Below are 23,098 nucleotides of genomic sequence, written 5' to 3'. Positions count from 1 at the left end.
ATAGTGATGCATAGAGAATAACGATAAAATGAGTGCCTGTGCATTCGCCATCAGGTTAAGAAATGGAGCATCCCCAGTACATTAAAGCCAGCGTGTGCCTTCCCTGCCATATCCCCTGCCCCCACCCAGGTCACGTCAACACTTTCTTGAATCCTGTCTGTATCATCGCCTTGCTTGACTTTAAAGTTTCACCACAATTGTATGTATTTCTGAGCAATCTATGGTCTAGTTGTACAAGCTTTTAACTTTGGGGAAATGGAACCATACCATGTGCATTTTCCTGCAGCTTGATTTTGTTATGTTCAACATTATGTTTGTGGAACTCACCTGTGCTTATATGTGTAGCTGTGGTCCACTCACCTTCACTGACCCCATTACAGTAATACCCTCCCAGGTATTATCATTCTCTGACAATGCAAGTGTGGGCTGTCCCCAGTGTTTGGCTGTTACAAGCAGCACTTCTAGAGTCTAGAGACATTCTAGACTCATCTCCTTGTGCACACACGCAAGTGCTACTCCAAGCCAAATTTCTAAGAGAAACTGCTGGGTTTGGGGTATACACATATTTTTATATTGTCACATAGGCTTTTAGTAAGAGAGGCACAAAATCTCCTGTGCCCTGGGGATTCTAATAGTTGACATAATGTTCAACTGTTTAGGAGGGGATGTGTAGTACACTCCCTGCCCACACACAGGTGCATGCACATGCGCACACACACACACTGACTCATTCATTTGTCTGTTTGTTCAATAAACATTTGTCATCCAGCCATTATCATTAATTATATAACACGCCATCACTGTAACAATGAGTAAATGAACCCATCTATTTATAAGACACATACCCCTTCAGAAACACTGAAATGTGCCTGTGAGCCTCTCAGAATCCAGGGAAATGTGGTATGTTCAGGGAACTGAAAGTTCTGCCCTTAAGGAGCTTACAGATTGCAGCCATTTGTTTCTAAACAGTTTTGCCAGGACACAGAATGTGATCAAAACAGATACAAAGTGCTTGAAAGCCTCGCGAGCCAGCCCAGAGTGTGGTCCATCCAGGCCCTGCAGTGTCGGCGCTGCCTGGGAACTGTGAGAAATGCAGATTCTCAGGCTCTGACCCAGGCCCCCAGAGTCAGAATCTGGCTTAACATGATCCCCAGCTGATCCCTGTGCTCATTACAATCCAGAAGCACTGCATGGGAGCTATGGGAGGGAAAGAGTCTTTCTTGCTAAGGGCAATCAAGAAACGCCTCCTAAAAGGTGTCATTTGAAAAAGAAAGACAAGGGAGAACTACATTCATTGAGTGCCTGCTCTGGGTTAGGAACACACTAGGGACCTTCACTTCTGTCATCTCAATGAGTCCTCAGAATCACCTCCCTTTCTTACAGCTGAGGAAACTGAGGCACAGAGAGGTCACATAACTTGCTCATGGCCACACAGCAGATAGCTAGCAGAGCCAGGCTTAAAAGCCAGATCTTTCTGAGTCTGAGCACAATCTCTTCCCCTGCATCACATGGAGGGAACTAAAGAAGTAGCTGTGGAGACAAGAATGAGGACAGGATATTACTGTATGAGCAAGTGCTCGCTGTGGAGTCAGGACTTCTGCAGGTGAGAGCTGGGGCAAATGGAAAGGGCACACTTGGGGGAATGAGGAAGGCAGCCACAACAGGCTTCTTACCCATTCTAACCCCACCCAGTGTCTGCACAGGACCTAGCACATAGTAGGCATTCAAAACAATCCAGTGAATGGATGGATGAGCAAATGAACAACAGGCAAACAAGTGAACCACACACGCTGTTGTTTCAACCCCTGCAGTGTCAGCACTGCCTGGGAGCTTGTGAGAAATGCAGACTGGGGGAGGGGGGCGGGGGGGGGGGGGCGCTGGAGTTCCAGGAGGGACGAGCCAGCATCGCTCACCCGCTCAGGTCTCCTAAATCCCTGCCTTCAGGGAGAGCCCTGCCAGCAAAGCAAGGAGCCAGGAGCAGCAAAGGTTTAAAACACAGAGAAAGCAGCTACCACCAAACCCTTCATTTGCTTCACTTAAAAAAATTACTGAGCCAGCCTCCACCTCGCGCCTCAGCCCTCCCCCCTCCCCCCGCCACTCTCCTCCCCCACCCCATGCTGTTCCTACAACTCCTCTAGAAAAGTGGAAAACAGAACAGCTCTGTGCAGCCCCTAATGACCAGGTTTATGAAGAGCTTATTGAATTCAAAGACATGAGGCAGCAGTTGGTGTTGTGAGATATTAATGTGCTTTTTACAAAGCTGATGAAACCTCCTCTTAAACTACTTAATGCCTGCAAGCTGAAATTTCCAGCGTGAGCTGGTCAATTCCTGGAGGCAGAGCTGCGGCAGCCGCAGGCATAGCCCGTGGCCTTTCTGTCCTGACTTGGCCTAAAGTCTCTCGGATCTGGGGTTGGTGCGGTATTGCTGCCCTTCCGGGGTGGGGGTTCGGCAGAGATTTTTGTGCTTATTGGGCCCCTAGTTCATAGTGGGAGTGTCTCCCCTCACTCTCTCCTCATCTTCCAAAAGCTCAAAGCCAGTGTCTATGGGGGGAGTGGGCAGTTCAGCCTGGACCACGGGCCCCTGTGGGATCTAGCCCCTGTCCCTCTCCAGCCACCTCCTGCCCTCCCCTTGCCCACCCTGCCCTCTAAGTGGAAGCCATGTTTTTTGAAATCTTCAATCCCACTAGGATGCCATGTCTTTACACCAGTCGATCCCTCACAAGGGATGGCCCTTCATCCAGTGATATGCTGGTACATGTCTAACAACTGGCTCTCTGGGGACCTTGAGTTGTACTATTTGCCAATTCCCATGGTGCAAATATTCCCACCGTGGCTGACTTTAAGCTTCTAATGTAAGTTAGGAAAAGACACCAACCGTCGGCTCCCATGAGCCGGTACAGGCCAGCTCCAGCATCCACTACTACCTTCAGGCTTCCTCATGACCCTGACTCTGCTTTGGGGAACTTTCTCTCTCTCTCTCTCTCTCTCTCTCTCTCTCTCTCTCTCTCTCTCTCTCACACACACACACACACACACACACACACACACACTGACCTGCTTTTCCTGGCCAACTCCTTCTCCATCTTCGGCACCTTCTATAGCAGCTCAGCCACCCCTCTCCCCCACCCCTCCTCACCCCCGTCTCAGAAGGCCTGTGTCAACACCCACACACTCTACACACTGACATATGCACCTACTGTGTGCACCCAGACAGGCCCTGCTCTGTCACAACACATATCCTGCTACACCACAGCATCTGCCTTCTGTCCCCCACCATAGACTTCAAGTTGTGTTGCACAGAAAGTATATTTTTCCCTCTGTTTTCAGCGGGTTGCACAGAGAGCATAGCACACAGTCAGCACTCCATAAATGTTAGCTGAACAACTCTGCTCCCATAAGGCTTGCACCTCCCTCTAATATAGTATGTGAGACATTATATTCTAGTAAATTATATTACATCCTGCACTTTCTGTCGTTCCCTCCAGACTGTGTGTCCCTGAAGGGAAGGGGTCAGGTAGACTTCCCTCCACCACCCCCGGGCCAGGCACTTAGCCCTTGGTCTCCTCTTGGGGAGAGAGCCTGCTTGAGAAGGAAGCCAACTGGGAGGAAAGCCAACACCAGATTTTTTGAGCACCTGGATCCATCTGTGCCTGAAGCCATACAAACACTGGGCTTGATGACCACCAGTCTAAGGGAAGTACAGCAGCACTCTAGGCTGGCATCAGGAAAACAAGAGTACACCACTCTCCACTGACTGTAGTGATGTCTGTTGACATGGAGGTTCTACCAAATTTAAATTCCACCAAAGGTGATTGAGTGACATTGGTACCACCTCCCCTCATGAGCCTCGTCATCACATTAGTCAGACTGAGTCCAGGGCCACCGAGCTCCAAGTTCTCCTGGAGATCCTGCTCCATCCAGCCGACCCTCACAGCCTCATCGCCACCGGCAGCCTCAGAGACCATTGAGACCAATCCCGTTATGGCCTGGGATCCAGGTTACCTCAGTCATTCTCACTACAAATCATCTGTCCCTCAGCACTCTGTGCATCCCCTAATCTGACCCATCTCCAACCTCCCTAGCCTCCCAAGTCCTTGCCCTGGACTCTCTGGAAATTTGTCCCAATGTCAGCAGAACTACCCACACTCTCAACTTCTCTTCTTGCTCTGACGGAAGCCTGGCTCTCTCCCCTACAACCCCTTATTTGGGGGTGTTTCTTGGCCCACACTCCTGCTCCTCACTGCTGTTTCCAGACCATTCCTCAGCCTCCTTTCCAAACTCCCTGCCTCTCTGAAAATTATCCTGGCCCTCTCCATCTGACTTCCTAAGCCACCATTCCCTCCCAGCACACCTCATGCTTTGGGAAGTTAGTACCGCCTGCCTCATTCACCAAGGCACTCCTGTAGGCAGTCCTCTTAGAGATTGCACAGTCAGGCAGACAGTCCCCCCAGCATACAGCCGCGCTCCCCGCCTCAGCAGATACTAGTCCTGACTCGCTGGTCCTGCCTTGCTGGTCTGGTCACTGGTCCTTAAATACTGAAATCCTACCTATCACACCGATCAGCCCCAAGAAGTCTGGGGAAGAGGCTGGCTTCTCTGTTTGACAGGCAGAAGAGGGAGGGGCTGGGACCGAAGCCCCATCTACTCTCCCTCCTCCCCAAAGAGGGGCGGAAGAGTGAGCTCTGAACCTCAGGCCCTGCAGCTCTACCAACCCCAAGGCCCAGCCCAGGCACAAGCTCAAGGGCCCAAGCAGAGCAGATCCTTCCTGCAGCCCTGAGTGGCAGGCCAAGCTGTGCTCACACTACTGCTCTGAGAGCCCCCTCACCACCATCAATCCCACGTGCTGGGTTGCTGAGGCTAGAGGGCCGTTTTCACAGAGAAGTCGTCCGACCAGAGTGGGAGAAAACTCAGTACTAAGATTCAGTACTCACTGAGATGGAATGACTCGTGCTGCAGCAGAGAAGGGCCAGGAGCATCTGATGTGGTTCCCTGTGTCAAATCGTGGTCCAGACAGGGCCGTCATTTAGCTTGTAAGAGCCTCATCATCAAAAGATCACACCAATAATTTCTAAAAACCAACCGATAATTTGGGGCTTATTAGGATAACTAGCTTTCCCGTTGCAGGAAAATTCCTGCAATGGGATTTCCTGCTGCACTCTACCCCGCCTCCGTTCCTCCCTTGCCGCCCGCCTCGCCTTCTCCTCCGGCCCTCCCGCATTTCCCTTCGCCCCCGGCCCCGCCTCCGCTCCACCTTTATCACCCGCCTCACCTTCTCCTCCAGCCCGCCCGCATTTCCCTTTGCTCCGCCATTGTCGCCCGCCTCCGCCCCGCCCCGCCCTTGCCGTCCGCCTCACCTTCTCCTCCGGCCCGCCTGCTTTTCCCTTCGCCCCCGGCCCCGCCTCCGCCCCGCCCTTGCCGCCCGCCTCGCCTTCTCCAGCCCGCCCGTGTTTCCCTTCGGCCCTGGCCCCGCCTCCGCCCTGCCCTTGTCACCGGCCCCGCCTTCTCCTCCAGCCCGCCTTCGTTTCCCTTCGCCCACGGCCCTGACTTCGCTCCTCCCTTCTCCTCCCCCCGCCCCCCTGGCTTGCTTGCTTCTTCGAAGCTTTACTCCCCTTTGCAGCTCTTGGCTTCTTTCGACACTGTCTTGATATGCAAATCAGCCGCCATCTTTGTTGGGGCAATTTGCATACTCGTCCTGATTGGTTGGTGGGCGTGGCTTGGCTGGTGGGCGTGGCTTAGGTGTAGCGAAGGTGCGGTCAATTTGCATATTTGTCTATTATTAGATTAGATGTGATGAATTATTTGCACTTCAACTTTTAACTTAGTAAGCAGTTTTGTAATATATACTCCATGTACATAGAAAATAAACATGAACTGTAGTTTTGTCTTATATGTTAATTTGGATGCCCTTTCCAGTTGCTAAATACTTTGAATGTCACCCCTACCTCCTTGCAACCTGAGCCACACAGTTCATGGGTTTACACTTGGCCCTGAAATTACCAATAACCACACTCCACAATCTCTTTTGCATCCGCTCTTGGACTCCCAGGCCCCATCCTTTCAGCTCACTCCCATGAGCCCCTGACTCCAACAACTCTCTGAGCCCCACCCTAGCTGCCAATGCATTGACGCCCATCTTTCCACTGCCCTCTTTACCCAGCTTCGGGCCTATCCGTTTTCATAATCATTCCCTCCCCTTCTTGCACTCTCCTCACAGACCCCCATCCTGATTAAAGGCAACCCTCCAGCTAGATAAAGTGCAGCAGCATGCTTACATGTGGCCTGAGAAAACCACAGGATCTCAAGAGGGACCTTGAAGCCACTGACATACATACTTCATGTCTCAAGCCTGGTCCATTCTCTCTCTCTTTCTCGTGGAGAAAAATTTGACTCCCTTCCTCCTTCCTCAAATCTCCAACCCTGCCTCCCCTTCCTAATTCTCAGTTGATGTTCCTGCTTCCCATTCCATCAATAAAATAGAAGCAACCAGAGAGAAATGTCACAAGCTCCCACCATGTCTACCCACATGTGTCTCCTGTCCTCCTGGTGCACGGAACAGGCCATCATCCACCCCATCAAAGGCCACCCTTGTACTTGTGTCCTGGACCTCATCCCCGCCCCCCACGTTGCTTGTATGTTGTTCCCTCCTTTTTCTGGGCCAATTCTTTCCTCTACTGGAACATTCTCACCAGCATCACTCATGCCTTAACATCTCCCCCAACACACAATAGCCAGCAGGGTAGTAGACATCTCACTGGGAGGTAGAGGGAAGGAGGCAACAAGGGATGTGGTGGGGGCTCAGGCAGCCAGACCAGCATGTGCAAGGATCCTGTGGTAGGAAGGAGCATGCCAGAAGGAAGGCCCAGATAGCATGTGCACAGAGAGGTGAGGACAGACAGAGGCTGTTGAGCTTTCTCCTGAGAGCATAGAGAAGCTGTTGAGTATTTTAAGCTGGAGATGGCCTGATCAGGTTGGCATTTTCCAAGGACCAGTTTGATAACTCTGTAGAGAGGGATAAGAGTGGGTGCAAAATGACCAGTGGGGAACTTATTGCAGTCCTCCAGGAAGCAAGGAAGGTGGCCTGGCAGTGGGTGATATTGTCGATGGAGAGCAATCAATGTGTTTGAGAGATACTGAGAAGCTAATACAGCAGGATGTCATGAACCTGCAGTGAAGAGGAGGAGATGTGAACAATTATGGCTGGGCTCAAACTTGCACCAGGAAGCAATGGAGAGGTATTCACTGAGCTAGTTGGTGCTTCCAGAAGACCAGGCTTGAGGGGAAGATTATAATTCAGGTTTGGACCTGCTGAGCATACGATGCCTTTAAGACATCCACCAGGAGACATCAAATAGGCAGTTGACTACCCAGGTCTGGACCTCCCAAGAGAGGTCCATGCAGCTGATTCTTTCACACAGCCTCCCAACAAGCATCTCTTCGCCCTTCTTCTGTGCTCAGCACTGTGCTAGGAGCCAACAGTCAGTCCAAAGGTGGCTGAGGCACAGGCTTGTGCAGAGGGCAGCCAGGCTGCGTGGGGAGCAGGTGCAGGCATTCACCCTCAGAAGAGGGGTGTGGAGGCTCCACCTGCGAGCCCTTGGTTTGGGGTTGAGCACTGTCCCCGATCTGTTAGGAGACTTGGGGCATGTCAGGACCATTCTCCACACCTCAGCTCCTGCAGGCTTCCTTATAAAGAAAGATGCCTGGCATAGAGCTGGCGCTGATGAAATATTTGTCATATTGAATTGAGAGAAAATGGAAGTGCTTTGCAAAGTGCTTTTCAAACACACTGATTTGTAATTTTAACACTAGGAGGATAGTATATCCTCTTAGCAGCTGGTATAAAGACACTTCTCAGGAGAGAGGGGGGTGTAGTTGGAAAGGGGGCGAAGCTGCTAGGGGCAGGGGGTTGAGACCTCCTGTTAACCATTTGTACACCATAAGCATCTATAGGTGCAAGCGGCGGACCTTTTTTAATTAAATTCAAAATATCGTGGCAGTTAACTGGTTAATGAACCAAGATGCACGAGGACAGGGCAGGTGTGCTCCAGAGAACAGAGAAGCGGGGAGACAACAGGTCCGGGGGAGAAGGGAGCAAGGAGAGGGACTGCCCAGGCACTCAGAGAAGAGACCTGCTCTTGGGAGCATTTGGGGTGAAACTCTGTGCTCTTGGGACCCTACAAAGCTTCTGTAAAGTTGCCAGAAATCTCGAAATGCTTTAGGGATTCATTTTTCTGGCAGAAGTCGGGAAAGGAGGTAAATTTGGTACAGAGACAGTGAATGGGAGGTGCGGAGGGTCAACCATCTTCTCTGTAATATGTAGCATATAACAATAGCTAGATATACACAAAACGCTTATTTCATGTAAGTATACCCATGTCCTATAGATGCAGGTGTATGTAATAGACAGGTCTGTGTTACAATGCTTTAAAATTCATAAACAACTTCCACAGCATACAATAAAGCCTTCTTTATGGGATGTGCGGCTCAGAGTTCTCTAGGAAAATGAATTGCTAGCATGTACTGAGGACTGTGTATTAATTAGGTTATATTAGCTACTGTCACAGAAAAATCCCCAATGTCAGTGGCTGAATATAGTCCAAATCCATTTCTCTCTCACAGCAATGCCCTCGAGCATGTACACTAATGTGCCAGGCGCTGTTCTGAGCACTTTATATATGTCAGCTCACCTAATCCCCTTGACTAGCTGTGCAGGTCTCTACTTTCAGGTGAGGAAACTGAGGCATGTCAGTGAGGCTGAACCTGCCTCACCCCTGCACCATATCTCCCAGCCTCTCACCCCTGCACCTTATCTCCCAGCCTCTCACCCCTGCACCATATCTCCCAGCCTCTCACCCCTGCACCTTATCTCACAGCCTCTCACCCCTGCACCATATCACCCAGCCTCTCACCCCTGCACCATATCTCCCAGCCTCTCACCCCTGCACCTTATCTCCCAGCCTCTCACCCCTGCACCTTATCTCCCAGCCTCTCACTCCTGCACCATATCTCCCAGCCTCTCACCCCTGCACCTTATCTCCCAGCCTCTCACCCCTGCACCATATCTCCCAGCCTCTCACCCCTGCACCTTATCTCCCAGCCTCTCACCCCTGCACCATATCTCACAGCCTCTCACCCCTGCACCATATCACCCAGCCTCTCACCCCTGCACCTTATCTCACAGCCTCTCACCCCTGCACCATATCTCCCAGCCTCTCACCCCTGCACCATATCTCCCAGCATAGGGGAAGTTAGCCAACACTTGTCATACCTGTGCTGGTGCTGGGGACACAGAAGTCCCTGCTGTCATAAAGTGGACATGGTTGTATATTCTGTTCTGCGCATCTGTCTTTATGGAGACTGCATTGCATAGTTCACTCACTCACTTAGTGACTGTTGGTAGCCCCTGCTGTGGCATTGGGATGGGGTTTTAACCTGAGCCAGTTCTCACCTTCTCACTGAGCAAATATTTAGAGTCAAAAGCCCTGATTCCACAATTTCCTGGCCAAGTACTTATTAATTTAGCCTCCCTGAGCCTTGGTTTCTTCATCTGTAAAATGAGGATGAAAATACCCCCTCAGAGGCCTGTGGTAGAGCCAGAATGAGTCTAGTCCAAGGCCCTGGCAGAGGGCCCAGCCCCCAGTGAGGGGCTCACCCCCTGGATTTCAGAGCTGTTGGTGGCTCGGTGTCGTGAATTTCATGCCCTGCAGATGGGATGGCGCTTTGCAAGCTTATCCAAAGTGCGGTGGGGATGTTTGTCAGCAACAGTTTAGGGTTTGCCTTCTTTGGAAAGCTATCCGTTTTCTCTCATGCAAATTGTGGGGTGACTGTGGGGGAGCTAGGGCACAGAGGTGACCACACCCGGTTCATCATTCATGGGCTTCCTCTGTGGCAGTCCCCAGCCCCGAATCAAACCTCCACCACCCGCCAAGCTTCAGCTAATCCTCAGAAGCCTCCGTGGATGGCTGGGTTTTGAAGTTCTAGGCCTTAGATCCTCTCTCCAGCACTGCGTGTTTTGATTCACCAGGAGGATGTCCACACAGACAAAGCAATGCCTCCCTTCAAGAGTGAGGAAGAGGCTGGGCCAGCTTCAGAAGAGGCCAGTGGTCTGAACCCCAGAAACTATGATGTCTCATGTGTCCTTTCTCCTCTTGTTTTCCAGGGAACTTCAAAGGTCTCTGCAAGCAAATTGATCACTTCCCAGAGGATACAGATTACGAAGCTGACACAGCAGAATATTTCCTCCGTGAGTGCAAGCCATCTTTATCTCCTTCATGGTGATGGGTTCTGCCCTCCAACCTTTAGAGCACAAACACCAGGACTATGTAGAGGTCCCTGTCTCAGCAGAAGGCCTGCCTCCTTCCCTCCTGTCCGGAGACCAAACCTTCATGCATGCTGTTCCCTCTGCCTGCAACACCTTTCCCTCCCTCTTTGTCTGGCGAACTCCTACTGACCCACCAGGCCTCAGCTGAAACATCACCTGTTCCAGGAGGCCCTCCATTTCCCTGAAGAGATTCCCAGAACACAGCACTTTGATCACGCTATAGAGTCCCTGTCTATTTGAGCAACCATCTCCCTCACCGTCCTACCAACGCTGCTAGCCAGGGCTCTTCCCATCTTGTTTGCATTATATGTCCAGCCCAGTGCCCTCAGTAAATATTTCTTAAATAACTGAATGAAGACATTCATCAGGCAGTGCCAGATTAGAACTTCTACTGAAACAATGTGAGATTTTTTTTTCTTCCCCCACAAGTCAAGTCAAAGTTAAATCCTGATGTAATAGCTGTGATCTTAAATCCACCTGACACATATTAGCAAGAGAAAGCCTTTGAGTCCCCCCAAAAAGTTCTCAAGAATAGGCAAAAACTAACAAGATGAAATGTTCCCTGAAAAATGGATTTCCAAGAGAGGGGCTGAGGGTCCTTGACACCTGGGATAGCAAAGCCGCGGAGCAGAAGTGGCTGACGGCTCTGCTGGGGCTCTTAGGCCTGCCTTCCCACCATCCCTCTCCTCCCAGGAACGCCTCCTCCGCCCTCCCCACCCCTCTCCCGAGGCAGAGGAGTTAGCATTACCCTCGGATTACTTTTATGAAAAATGTAGGAGGCATTTTATTTTATGGATCACCCATCTCTTTCAATAAATACTCCTCACATCAAAGCCAATCTCAGGTCAGCCTGGAATCGGGTTTCGCTGAGAAGCCACAGAACATGACGTCAGCCAGGCAGCTGGGAAGAGGAAGGAAGGGAGCATGATGCAATTTATAGATTTCTTTTTAAATGAGGGAGAATATCTGACAATGCTCATCATTTATTTTTATGAAGTCCTGCAAGACGCTGCTCATAAATGGAATTCCTAAAGGGCCATTTGGTTGTGTTCCCTGTTACCATGTCTGGGGCCCCCGAAGGCGTCTGGCAATAGTGAGAAGGCTGATTGAACACCGCCCATGTGCTAACCCTGTGCTCAGGGCTGAGGAGATCGAGAGGAATGAATGAGACAGTCTGTGGCCTTGGGAAGACCATGTGGGGAGGACCCTCAGGGAAATAGCTGGACTGGGAGACCCGTATGGAGAGATGCGTCCTGCACACAGAGGTGGAAGGGGGCAAAGCTGAGTCCCACGGCACAAGCCCCAATGGTCGAGCGTGGCTAAATGCCAAGTGCTTGCAGCAGGAACTCTGTCTCATTCTTTGCTGTGCCTTTAACAGCTTCTGGAATATAGTAGATGCTCAATCAATGCTGCTTGTTAAATAAAGGAAAACTAATAGGATTCTTCAGTGACTATCCCTTACCTACTCTATACCTTCATTTCCTAATTCTTAAAGAGAGAAGAACTTCAAGTGCTGGGTTCATTCTGGTGTCCCTGGACAAAAGACTTAAACATATATTAGCAGTGCAGGGTCCGAGGGTCTGAGTTGACTAAATCCAACAATATTTTTGAGCATTTATAATAGGAGGTCGGCAAACTTTTTCTGTAAAAGGACAGATAATAAATATTTTAGGCTTTGCAGACTGTACAATCTGTCCCAACTACTCAACTAACCTTGGAGCACAAAAGAGGCATAGACAAACAGAAGGAAATGAAACAACTGTATTTACAGAAACAGACAGAGGCGACGGACAGCGTAGTTTGCTGACCCCTGACCTATAATATGCTAATCTTGAGCTAGACAAGAAAAGTAATTTTTTAACCTGGAAGATGTGAGTTCCTATCGTTCTCTATTAAGCTCTAACCTGGTTGGTTAGAGCATCTAAAAGACAGGGATCATTCTTGAAGGATCCTCTGCCCCAACCTGCATGTCATGATTTGTTACGGATTCTTCTCCCTGCCCCTCGGACCACGAACAGCTACTCCTCTGAGTAGCTGCAAACAGACAGTTCTCTCCACCCCTCAGCCAGCTGGAGATGTTTGCTAAATGAGTAAATGAGAGCCCACCCTTCCGAGGGCCCCCTGGCACATTCACCCTCGTCCCAGAATGAGGACAGAGGTGGATGCAAGGTCTCAAGCTGAGTCAAAGCCACCTTTCCAGCCTCAGAGCACCCCCCCTCCTCCCTTTTTTCCCTTCTCCGCCCCCCTATGCTGGGCCCACCAGGCACCGAGGGGATCCTAGGTACCTAAGCGTGGGAAGAGTGGGGAATACCAGGTGTCAAAGTCTGAGCTTGTGATCTAGAGGGAAAGGACCTGAATTCAAGGTGAGGTCTGCTCTGTGGCCTTGGGCACGTTATACAACTTCTCTGAGCCTGGATGAATACCAGTCCCTGGGAGGGACTCTGAGGAGCGATGAGACAAAGGCCAGGATGGTGCTTTGTTAGAGCGTCCCCGCTGCCCATGGATCACATGAGAGAAGTCCATCACCCGCTTCAGGTTAGAGGACAGAAGCACAGCGATACACCCTCCAAGCTCCTGAAATGCTGGAGCTGCACACACAACCCCATCCTCCCATTGTACAGATGAGGAAATACCGAGGCCCAGAGAGGTTAAATGGCCTACCCCAGCCCAGCACACTACCTGGGATGCCACCTGCTTCCCGGAACATTAGGCAGGGCTGAGCGCTCCTGTCCACTGTCCGAGCCCTGCAGCCCCTTCTAGCAAAATTGTTCCCACCAGAGGTCACCATGGTCAGCATGGCTAAAACTGTGGTGACGGATCCTTGCAGTTAGGGAACCTGCTCAGCTGCAGCTGGTGCTCACATCCATGCAACCAGAGCCTACGTGTCACAACACGGGGCCTGCCCTCCGCCTGCTGTGCACAGGTGGCAATTTCTATTCGGTCCTGGCCCCTCATTCAGGTGCTGGCTGCAGCCACCATGCTACTACACGAGCTAGTCATGAGTCACAACCTGCACTTGAACCAACACCAACCCAGGTAACCGCAGGCCCAGTGGGAACAGCAACAATAAGCTCTGCTGCGGGGAGAACCAGGATTTCCCGGTGCTCTCAGTACCAGGCACCATTCTAACTGCTTCAAGTGCGCTTACTCAGGACACCACAGCAGCCCTCTGAGCCGGTGTCTGACCCTCTCCCTGCAGCACCGGGGGCAACTGAGGCTCAGGGAGGGCAGGCAGCACCGCGAGGGAGACGGTGCAGGCCGCTCTCTCCACCAACCCCAGACAACAGGAACTGGGAAGGCTCCCAGGACCTGCACAGATGGTGCTCCCGAAGGACGCTCGGTGCGCTTCCAAGTTCCGTTCATGTGTCATTACACGCAGCAAACGTTCATTGGATGCCCGGCTGTGTCGGGGCCAGGCCTAGCACTTTATGCATTATCTTCATCCATCTGCACAACCACCCCAAAAGGAAGGTACTGCTGTTGTCCCATTATACAGATGAGAAAGGGGAGGCACAGAGGCCACAAAGATGGGGAGGGCCAGGATGGGACCCAAGCAGCCCACACCTGGAGCCCATGCTCCCAACCACCACTCTCGACTTCTCCCTCTTCTCCTCATCCACCATCTTCTTCTTCCTCTTCCTAGTTCTCTTTCTCTCCTCTCCAATAACACCTTCTCTCTCTCTCTCCCACCTCCTCTCCTTCTCCCTTTTCTCTCTCTCTCTCTCCCTCACACACTCTCTCACATACACACATACTCTCTCACTCACATGCACTCACACTCACATTCTCACACACATTCACATACTATCTCACACACTCACATACTCTCACACTCACACACTCACACTCACACTCACACTCACACACACACACTCACTCACTCTCACACTCACAATCACACTCATACTCACACACTCATACTCTCTCACACTCACACACTCATACACACATATTCACACACTCACACACATGCATTCATACACGCATTTGCTGCAGCCCATCCCCTTTCACAGTAACTGGTGACCCCACCCAGCACAGAGTGGAAGGAGGAGAGAGGGAGAGATGACCAAGAGCCTGGAAGCTCTTCCCAAGCCAGTGTGTCCCTATCCACCCATCACCGAGTCTTAATCCACCTCTTGATCACCCCTCAAACCCAGCTCTGCCCAGACCCTCTGTGCCCACGCTGGTCCGAGCACCATCACTTGTCTGGCCAGCCACAACAGCCCTCCCACTGCAATAGCCCTCTCACTGGTTCTCTGTACTCCCCCTTGGCCTCTTCTTAATCCATGTGTTTTTTTAATCCTCACCTGAGGATACGTATCTTTTTTATATCTTTATTGTTGAGAATCCATGTGTTTCTTAAGATGCAAATCAGATTGTGACAGTCCTGCCCACTTTAAGCCCTTTCATGTTGCCCATTGTTCTGGATAAAGGTAAGCTCTGGAGCATGACCCACAGGTCCCCGGTGACCCACGAGCCCTTGTGGCCTGGCCCCAGTGGCTCCATCTCCCTCAGTTCTTCCCCGGCCCCTCCACCAGCTCCTAGTGATCCAGCTCCTTTCAGTTCCCTGGACAAGCCCTCGCTCATGCTGCTCCCTCTCCCTGGGACACTCTCCACATCCCGCCTCTATCCTGCCCAATTAGCTTCCCCCTATCCATCAGAGGTCAGCTCCAACATCACTGCCTCGGAAGCCCTCCCTGATCCGCACAGGACTCAGAAGAGGCTCTGAGAGGCATGAAAGCAGGCGAGTGCAGTGGTAGGCACACAGAGCCTAGAGGCAGACTACCTGGGTTCATAAACCCAGGTCCCCCATGTCTCTGCTGGGCGGCCTTGGACAAATGGCTATACTCAGTGAACATTAGCTTGTCCCGTGCCTTCGTGGTGCCACACGGCATCTTTATTTCATAACACCATCCTAGTTGATAACTATTTATCTGTTATTATCGGACATATATCTTCTCCATGAGACTGTAGGCCTTATAAAGACATGGACCAGGCCTGTTTTGCATTCCTCTGTCTTCATGCCTAGCCTGGAACCTGGCACAGTGGCCAGCACTCAGCCTGTATTTATTCACTGGACTTCCAGTTGTCAAGAGCAATGCATCTCCCTGCTCGAGACCTTGCAGCCTTTATTAGGGTCTCAGCCAGGAGGCGCTGCACTGCAACTAGCAGGCCAAATCTGGCTCACCAAGTGTTTTTATAAATAAAGTTTTATTAGAACACAACCACATACATTTGTTTACATATTGTCTATGGCTATTTTCATGCTACCATAGCAAAGCTGAGTAGTTGTAATAGATACCGTATGGCCAGCAAAGCCAGAAATACTTATTATCTGTTCCTTTATAGAAAAAGTTTGCCACCGCCTGTTTTCGGAATGTGGAATCTCCTCAAAGCCGAGGCCCATGGTTTCATGGGGCTGGTATGAGGTTTAGATGGGTTTACTCACGGAAGGCACTTATCAGAGGGCCCAGCACATAGGAAGAGCTCCCTAAATATTAGTAGCTATTGTGTAGTTCCATATGCTCACAGGTCAATAAATACTTGTTCATGGAGCAAATCAGATATTTTCTGCTTCTTGTGATAGATTTTAGCACTAAGACCACACCAGCTTCAGTGGAAAGTCAAGACAATTCATGGCGAAGTTGTGTCTGACTGAAAGGGAAGGGGCATCAGGAATCATAACAATTCTATCTTTTACTGTATTCCTTAAAGTGTCAGAAACAATGCAGATATTATCCAATTTAATCCTTATGAACTGTTGTGCGCATACAAGTCTTACTATGAGGGTCTTGTTAACATGTACATTCCGGTTCAGTAGGTGGGTCAGGCGGGACCTGAGAACCTGCATTTCTAGCAAGTTCCCCATGAGGTCTGTTGAGCGCAGGGCCTTATAACATTCCTGTGAGCTGGATATTATCACTGCTCTTCCCACTTTACAGGAGGGAAAAACTGAGACTCAGCGAGGTAAAGACTCTGGTCCAAGGTCACACAGACATTTGAACTTAGGTGAGACTAACTGCATAATCCCCCTTCTGACTCACTAGCTGGATGGGCTTGGGCAACTTACTCCACCTCTCAGAACCTCGGTTTTCTCATCTATCAACTGGAGCTAAGAAATGCACATGAAGGGCTACTATGAGGGTTATATAATGTATGTTAGGTACCCACTCAAGACCCAACAAACATTATCTCTCTCCTGGGTCTTCAAGAAGCTCTCACCAAACCTATGTGCTTCTGAAGATGAGAAAGCAGGTAGCTTTGACTGTGCACATCTGAGCATACATGTGTGCGTGTGCAGATGTGTGGCTGAGGCTCAGGATGGGGATACAGCACCTTATCTTAGAAACAACTTGCAGAGAGAGACCATCCAGGTCTGGTGAGGAGGTACTTCCATCCCTGCCTGGGGGCAGAAGGGAAAGAGTGCTGAGAATGCTGAGTAACCCAGCTACCCCCCACCCCTTGCCCTCTTCCTCTCACCCAGCTAGGGTTCACCCCACGCATGCCCACCTGGATACTCCCATTCATCAAATGTTTACTGTATGCCCTCAAAGACTTACCTAGGTGCACTGTCAGAATCAACTCATTTAATCCTCACAACAACCTTAGGAGGCAGGCACTATTACTATCCCCATTTTACAGATGAGGAAAATGAGGCACAGAGAGGTGAGGTAATTTACCCAAACTTACACAGCTGATAAAAGCTAAAGCCAGATTCAAATCCAGGTCATGTGATTCCCTGGCCACTATAATGTACTGCCTCTCAATGTACCCCAAATACTCCCAAAGAGTAGAGGAAGGACCTAAAAACTTTGCCTAAGGTTGTCAGTGAAGGTTTCACAGACATGGGAATTTTAAGTTTGGTTTTGATGGATGAATAGAAGTTTACTGAGTTAAAAAGAGCAGGAAAAATATTCTAATAAAAAAGCTTAGTATGTCAAAGTCAGAGACATGCAATGACATGATATGGGAAGTTTGCTGTGGCCGGACAAGAGGGAACATAGGCAGAGGCCAAGTCACACAGGGCCGTATGGGCCTCAAGGGGCACTGGAGTTGGGGCCTGTAGGCAGAGATGAGCCCCTGCAGGGCTGTGAGCTGGGCAGTGGCTCGCTCCCTCTCCCTCCTCCCTGGTATTGCTAAGCAACCTTGACTTGGGTCCTGTGTCCATAAAACCCCATTCCTGTGTGCTGCCGTCTCCTCCCTCCACCATGCCTCAGCCTCACAGCCATGTTCTTTCTCTCCCTGACCCTCCACGTTCTGCAGGGGCCGTGAGGGCCTCAAGCATCTTCCCGATCCTGAGTGTGATTCTACTTTTCATGGGTGGACTCTGCATCGCAGCCAGCGAGTTCTACAAGACTCGACACAACATCATCCTGAGTGCTGGCATCTTCTTCGTGTCTGCAGGTAATGACCACTGAGCTAGGCAGGCAGAGCCCAGGCCCGCCAGTGGGGAGAAGGCTGAGGTTTGGGTGCTCACTGGCTGGGAGGACCTGAACCAGAGAGGAGAAGAAGGAGGAGAGGAATCCCTGGGCTTTGCAACAGGTCATATTGAGGGGAAGACAGGTTGTGCTAGGGCTCCTGGCTGACCCCCCTCCCCCCACTGATTCCAGGAATATCCCAGACCCTGTCCCTTAGCCCAATGGCCCATCTTCCTCCCACCTCTTAGAAAAGGGCCCAAATCCCAAAGAGCAGAGGAAGGACCTAAAAACGTTGCTTAAGGATGTCAGTGAAGGTTTCACAGACAAGGGAACTTTAAGTTAGGCCCTCCCCGGGTACTGGGCCTACCCTCTCCCCTCCCTACCCTACCTCAGTGGAAGCAGGCAGGCAACCAGAACCACATTTCTCAGCCCAGTTACATGACAAGTCACATTTGCTTCCAATTCCAGAAAAAGGACATGGGCTGTAGCATGAGCCATTTAATAAGAATGACTAGCATTTAAGTAGCACTTACCAAGTCCCAGACTCTAACAGCTTTCATATGTATCAATTCACTTAATCCTCTCCATGGCCCTACAAGGCATGTCTTTCATTATCCCCATTCCACAGACCTGGAAACCAGACTAAGGTTACCTGGCCAAAGGCTTTGAATCCAGGCAGTCTGGCTCCGGGCACCAGTCCTAATCCCCTGCCACACCAGCTTCAAATGCCAGGGCAGACTTGAGCAAGTTACCTAACTTCTCTGTGATCCAGTTCCTCATGTGCAAACCCCCTGGAAAAGCACTTAGCAGTGAAGGCAGGTGGTAAATGCTCGATAAACAATGTCTATTATTATTATTGTTACTCAATAGTTGTTGAATGCCTCTCCTCTCCCTCCTCCATATGTGCTTCCATTAGTCCTTTCCTTTGTGGCTCCCTCCAAGTGAAAAGATAAAGGTGATGCTTTCCAACATGCCTATATGCTCGCCTATCCATGCACTGAGAAAATGAAGGCCCATCCAACTGTCCCTGCCCCCCCCCCTTTTTTTTATGTTTTTATTTATTTTAGAGAGAGAGGAATGGAGAGGGGGAGAGAGAGAGAAACATCCATTGCCTGCCTCCTCCACACCCCCTACAGGGGATCCAGCCCTTAACGCAGGCATGTGCCCTAACAGGGAATCCAACTAGCAACCTTTGTGCATGGGAAGATGCTCAACCAACTGAGCCACACCAGCCAGGGCAACCATCCATGTCCTTTAATCCTGCCCAAGTGCCTGGCATTCTGCTTGGAAATTAACATCCTTCTCTCTGATTCTGCCCCGCCCCCTCCGTGTCCACCCTGTGCCCCACAGGTCTGAGTAACATCATTGGCATCATAGTGTACATATCTGCCAATGCCGGAGACCCCTCCAAGAGCGACTCCAAAAAGAATAGTTACTCGTATGGCTGGTCCTTCTACTTCGGGGCCCTGTCCTTCATCATTGCCGAGATGGTCGGTGTGCTGGCCGTGCACATGTTTATCGACCGGCACAAACAGCTGCGGGCCACGGCCCGCGCCACGGACTACCTCCAGGCCTCCGCCATCACCCGCATCCCCAGCTACCGCTACCGCTATCAGCGCCGCAGCCGCTCCAGCTCCCGCTCCACCGAGCCCTCACACTCCAGGGACGCCTCCCCCGTGGGCCTCAAGGGCTTCAACACCTTGCCGTCCACGGAGATCTCTATGTACACCCTCAGCAGGGACCCCCTGAAGGCCACCACCACGCCCACCGCCACCTACAACTCCGACAGGGATAACAGCTTCCTCCAAGTTCACAACTGTATCCAGAAGGAAAACAAAGACTCTCTCCACTCCAACACAGCCAACCGCCGGACCACCCCCGTATGAAGCCACGGGGCCCTCGCTAGCGCCTGCCCTGCCGGGTCCCAGGCAGAGCCCAAGAGTGGGGGCACGGCCCGGGCCCGTGGGGTGGGCCTGGGGGTAGGGGTAGGGTGGGGGAAACCAAACCATCCACTGGGGGGTTGGGAGGGGGAACCTTCAAAAAGAAAAAAAGAAAAAAAAAAAGAGAAAAACATAAGTAAATTAAAAAAAAAAAAAGAACAAAATATAAGAGGAACAAAGAAGCCAAACAACAGAAAATGTGAAAAACACATAAATGAGGGAAGAAAAAACAAACTTTAAAAACAGCGAGAGGATAAAAATTAAAAATAGAAAATAAATCTAAAAGAAAATGCATGATTTCCCATGTACCATTATTTTAACATTTAATAAAAACCAATTTAAATGAAAAAATAAAAGGGAACTAAGATAACATTAAAGCAAAAAATTGAGAAGGAACATAAAGGAAAGGAGATGTTCTTTGCATTTAATCAGGGCTTTATGTTACTTGCTTGTTTGTTTTTTTAAGCTTTGGGAGAGTTACTTTTCTGTTCCCTTTAACCCCAAGAGGGCTCTGCCTCCCTGGGCGAGTGGGGGTGGAGATTCAGAGGCCCCGGGGCCAGGTGTGCCTCTTGGTCACTGCCAGGTCCCTGGAGCCTCTGGATGGGTGCCCCAGGAATGCTGGGCAAGCTCCTGGCTTGCGAATCCACTCCACCCAGCATCAATGGGGCAGTTATAGGCCTCCAGGTGACCCATGAGTCCTTGGTCCCTCCTGTCCGAAAGGTACCTGGAGGGGGGTGCACTTGGGGCTTGCCCAGTCCCCAGGTTCCCAGTCCTTAATGGTCCTTAACCCACTGTGATGACTTCCTAGGCCTTGAGGGAAAGGAAGGAGAGGGATGGCTGCTGGTGGCTTGCTGAGATGCCCAGAAACCCCGGAATCCTCAGGGTGAGCCTCTTGGGGTCAAAACCCCAAGATCCTGTCCTTGGGGGCAGGAAATTCCACCCCCACCCCTGGGGATATAAAGCAGCTCTCCCTCCTTACCCCTCACCTCAGGGCCATCCAATGACCCTGGGGCGATGGTGGTCCCCCAGACTCATAGGCCCGCAGTCCCCTGGGAAAGGGGCTCACTGACCCTTTGGGGGTCCTTAGACTCACTGAAGCCCCCTTGGGGTTCAGTGGGTCCAACAATGAAATTGCAAAAAGGTTTCTTTTTACAAAAGAAAAAGGAAAAACAAGTGGTGATTTTTTTTTAATAAAAAAAACCACAGACTATAAATAAATGTAAATATATAATACGTGGATTTACTCGAAAGAAAATCAGATAGTATTTTTCTTTTAATTCTTTTCCAGCTTTAAACTGTGAAAACAAAAAAAATGGGGTGGGTGGGGGACTTAAAATTTAGCAGGGAACTTGTAAAGAGAAAACAAAACAAATATACAAATCCATTTTTTAAAAATACTATTGTGAGAGATTAGAGCTGGGCTTAAAGCAGGAGGGAGAGACAAAAGGCCCTAGGGAGCTGCAGGGAGTTCCTATAACGGAAGATCTCTTCCTTATACCAGGAAGGCGCTGCTAATGTGGGAGAGAGAGAGAGAGAGAACCACGATGGAGAGTCCTCTCTTCACGAAGGAGATCGCACAACACAAACACACACACACAGTCCTTGAAGCCCAGTGCTAGAATCACTCACAGGGATACACGTGCCATCTAAACCCTTCCATCCCCATACACAGGCAGAGGAAGGGTTCAGAGAAGATGACTCATGCCCTCCAAAGCCATGAACAGCAGCCCTACACTGGCATGTATGCTCACAGTGCCCTCCCACCAAACACATGCACATCACTTGCATGCATGGAAAGGGCACCAGTCTAGAATCCAGCTTTGAATTCTGAAACCCCTTGCTGTGTGGCCTCTCTGGGCCTCAGTTTCCCCTGTGTAATAAGCATGTGGATTGACCCAGATGAGCTCCAAAGGCTCATTCTTATTCTTGGCGCTGATGACTTTTAAAAAGATATGCCACCTGCCCAGAGGAAGATGCCAGAGACAACCAAAATAGCTGCCATCCAGCCCCAAAACATTGAGAACATTTCTGAATTATCGGTCAGCTGTTAAGACACACACACACACACACACACACACACACACACACACACACCATATGCCTCCTCACTGTGCTCCCAACCCCCTGCCCTCACATCCAATGTCAAAGCAAAAATTACACACACGTGAGCAAACGTATCCTGCCATTCAGACAGAGGGAAAAGGCACCAGAGGTCCCCAAAGCCACTCTTCATTCTGTGTCCCCTTTAATGCCATAACCCAGTCACAGAAAGGGGAGGGGGCTTCCTTGTGAGAAGACATCAGCCACCATGCTTCTCCCACTCTTTTTAGGGGTCAGAGAAAAAGAGGACCCTCCAAGGCTTGCTGGGAGTGGTGACGGCCAGGAGATGCAGAGGAGAGCTTTATAAAGTTTGGTCCCAGGGTGAGGACCAACCTCAAAAGTTAAACTGACACCACAGACTAAAGTCTGCAGCATCCCGTGTTGCTCCCCTTTCTTCCCAGAGGGACAGGGGCCAGTTCAGACTGAGAGAAACCCCACCGTTTTGTAAAGCTTGAATTTCAGCCCAGCCTGCTGGAGGCGGGGGGGCCCTGCTGCCCCATATGCATGTCTCGGTTTGCCTCTTTCTTGACACTGCCCTGGCCTGAAGTTTCTTAATTTGAGCTCTGGGAGTTGAGGGGAGTGGCTAGCATTGCTTTTGGGGTTTCCACACTCCCAGCTCCCCTTCCCATCTTTTGTCTGGGAAAGGAGAGCTCTGTTCTTAGGTCAGCAGCATCTGGAACCCTAAATTCAGCCTGAACCACAAGGCAGATCTGCCGGCCCAGCCCAGCAGTTCCCAGGAGGCCCCAGGGCCCCAGGGCCCCAGGGCCCCAGAGCCCCAGGACAGAGAAATGGGGGCCAGTACCAGGTGTGGTGGCCACCCAGTGTTTCCAGTCTGGGCAAAAATCACGACCTCTCCCTCCCCACTCCAGCCTGGCCCTCCACGCCACCAGATTCCACACCAGAAAGGCTCGAGGACTAGACAGAAGGGTGAGGCCACAAACGACAAACGAGCAGGCGCTGTCCGAAGAGGACAGCTGGCCCCAATCTGCTCCGGCAGAGTGTCCGGGATGGAAATCAGTGCTCTCTCCGGGCCGGGCCGGGAGGCCGGGGTCGGGGTCCTCTTGAAGAAGGCCATTCGTGTGGGTAGAGCCCAGCTTGGCTGAGAAAGGGCTGGGGGCCCAGAGGGAAGAAGCCAGGCCTGGGATGGCAAGGGCACTGCTTGCCAGGGTGGATGATTGCTCATGTCCAGCTCAAACCAGTTCAAGAAACCAACCTCCATTTTATTTTCTTGGTGGGTCCTTTTTTTTTTCAGACTGTTAACAGAAAAAAATTTTAAAAAGCAGAAAACTAAAAAAAGGAAAAAATCCTGGTACATGAAATAA

General features: G+C 50.7%; 1 protein-coding gene across 2 annotated transcripts in view; it reads left to right on the top strand.

The window, feature by feature from the left end:
• The window catches only part of CACNG2 (calcium voltage-gated channel auxiliary subunit gamma 2), a 104,257-nt gene extending 84,635 nt beyond the window's left edge, over positions 1-19,622 (top strand). For both annotated transcript variants that reach the window (XM_054718555.1, XM_008144679.3), the window contains 3 exons: positions 10,157-10,240; positions 17,582-17,722; positions 19,087-19,622. In XM_054718555.1, coding sequence (XP_054574530.1) covers positions 10,157-10,240; positions 17,582-17,722; positions 19,087-19,622 — 761 coding nt within the window. The remainder of the gene's footprint in view (positions 1-10,156; positions 10,241-17,581; positions 17,723-19,086) is intronic.
• Positions 19,623-23,098: the final 3,476 nt, after the last annotated feature.

Source organism: Eptesicus fuscus, chromosome 7 (genome assembly GCF_027574615.1).
Source record: "Eptesicus fuscus isolate TK198812 chromosome 7, DD_ASM_mEF_20220401, whole genome shotgun sequence".
In the NCBI taxonomy this organism is placed as follows: domain Eukaryota; kingdom Metazoa; phylum Chordata; class Mammalia; order Chiroptera; family Vespertilionidae; genus Eptesicus; species Eptesicus fuscus.
Note: the sequence above shows the minus strand (reverse complement) of the source record. Positions and strands in the feature narration are given on the sequence as shown.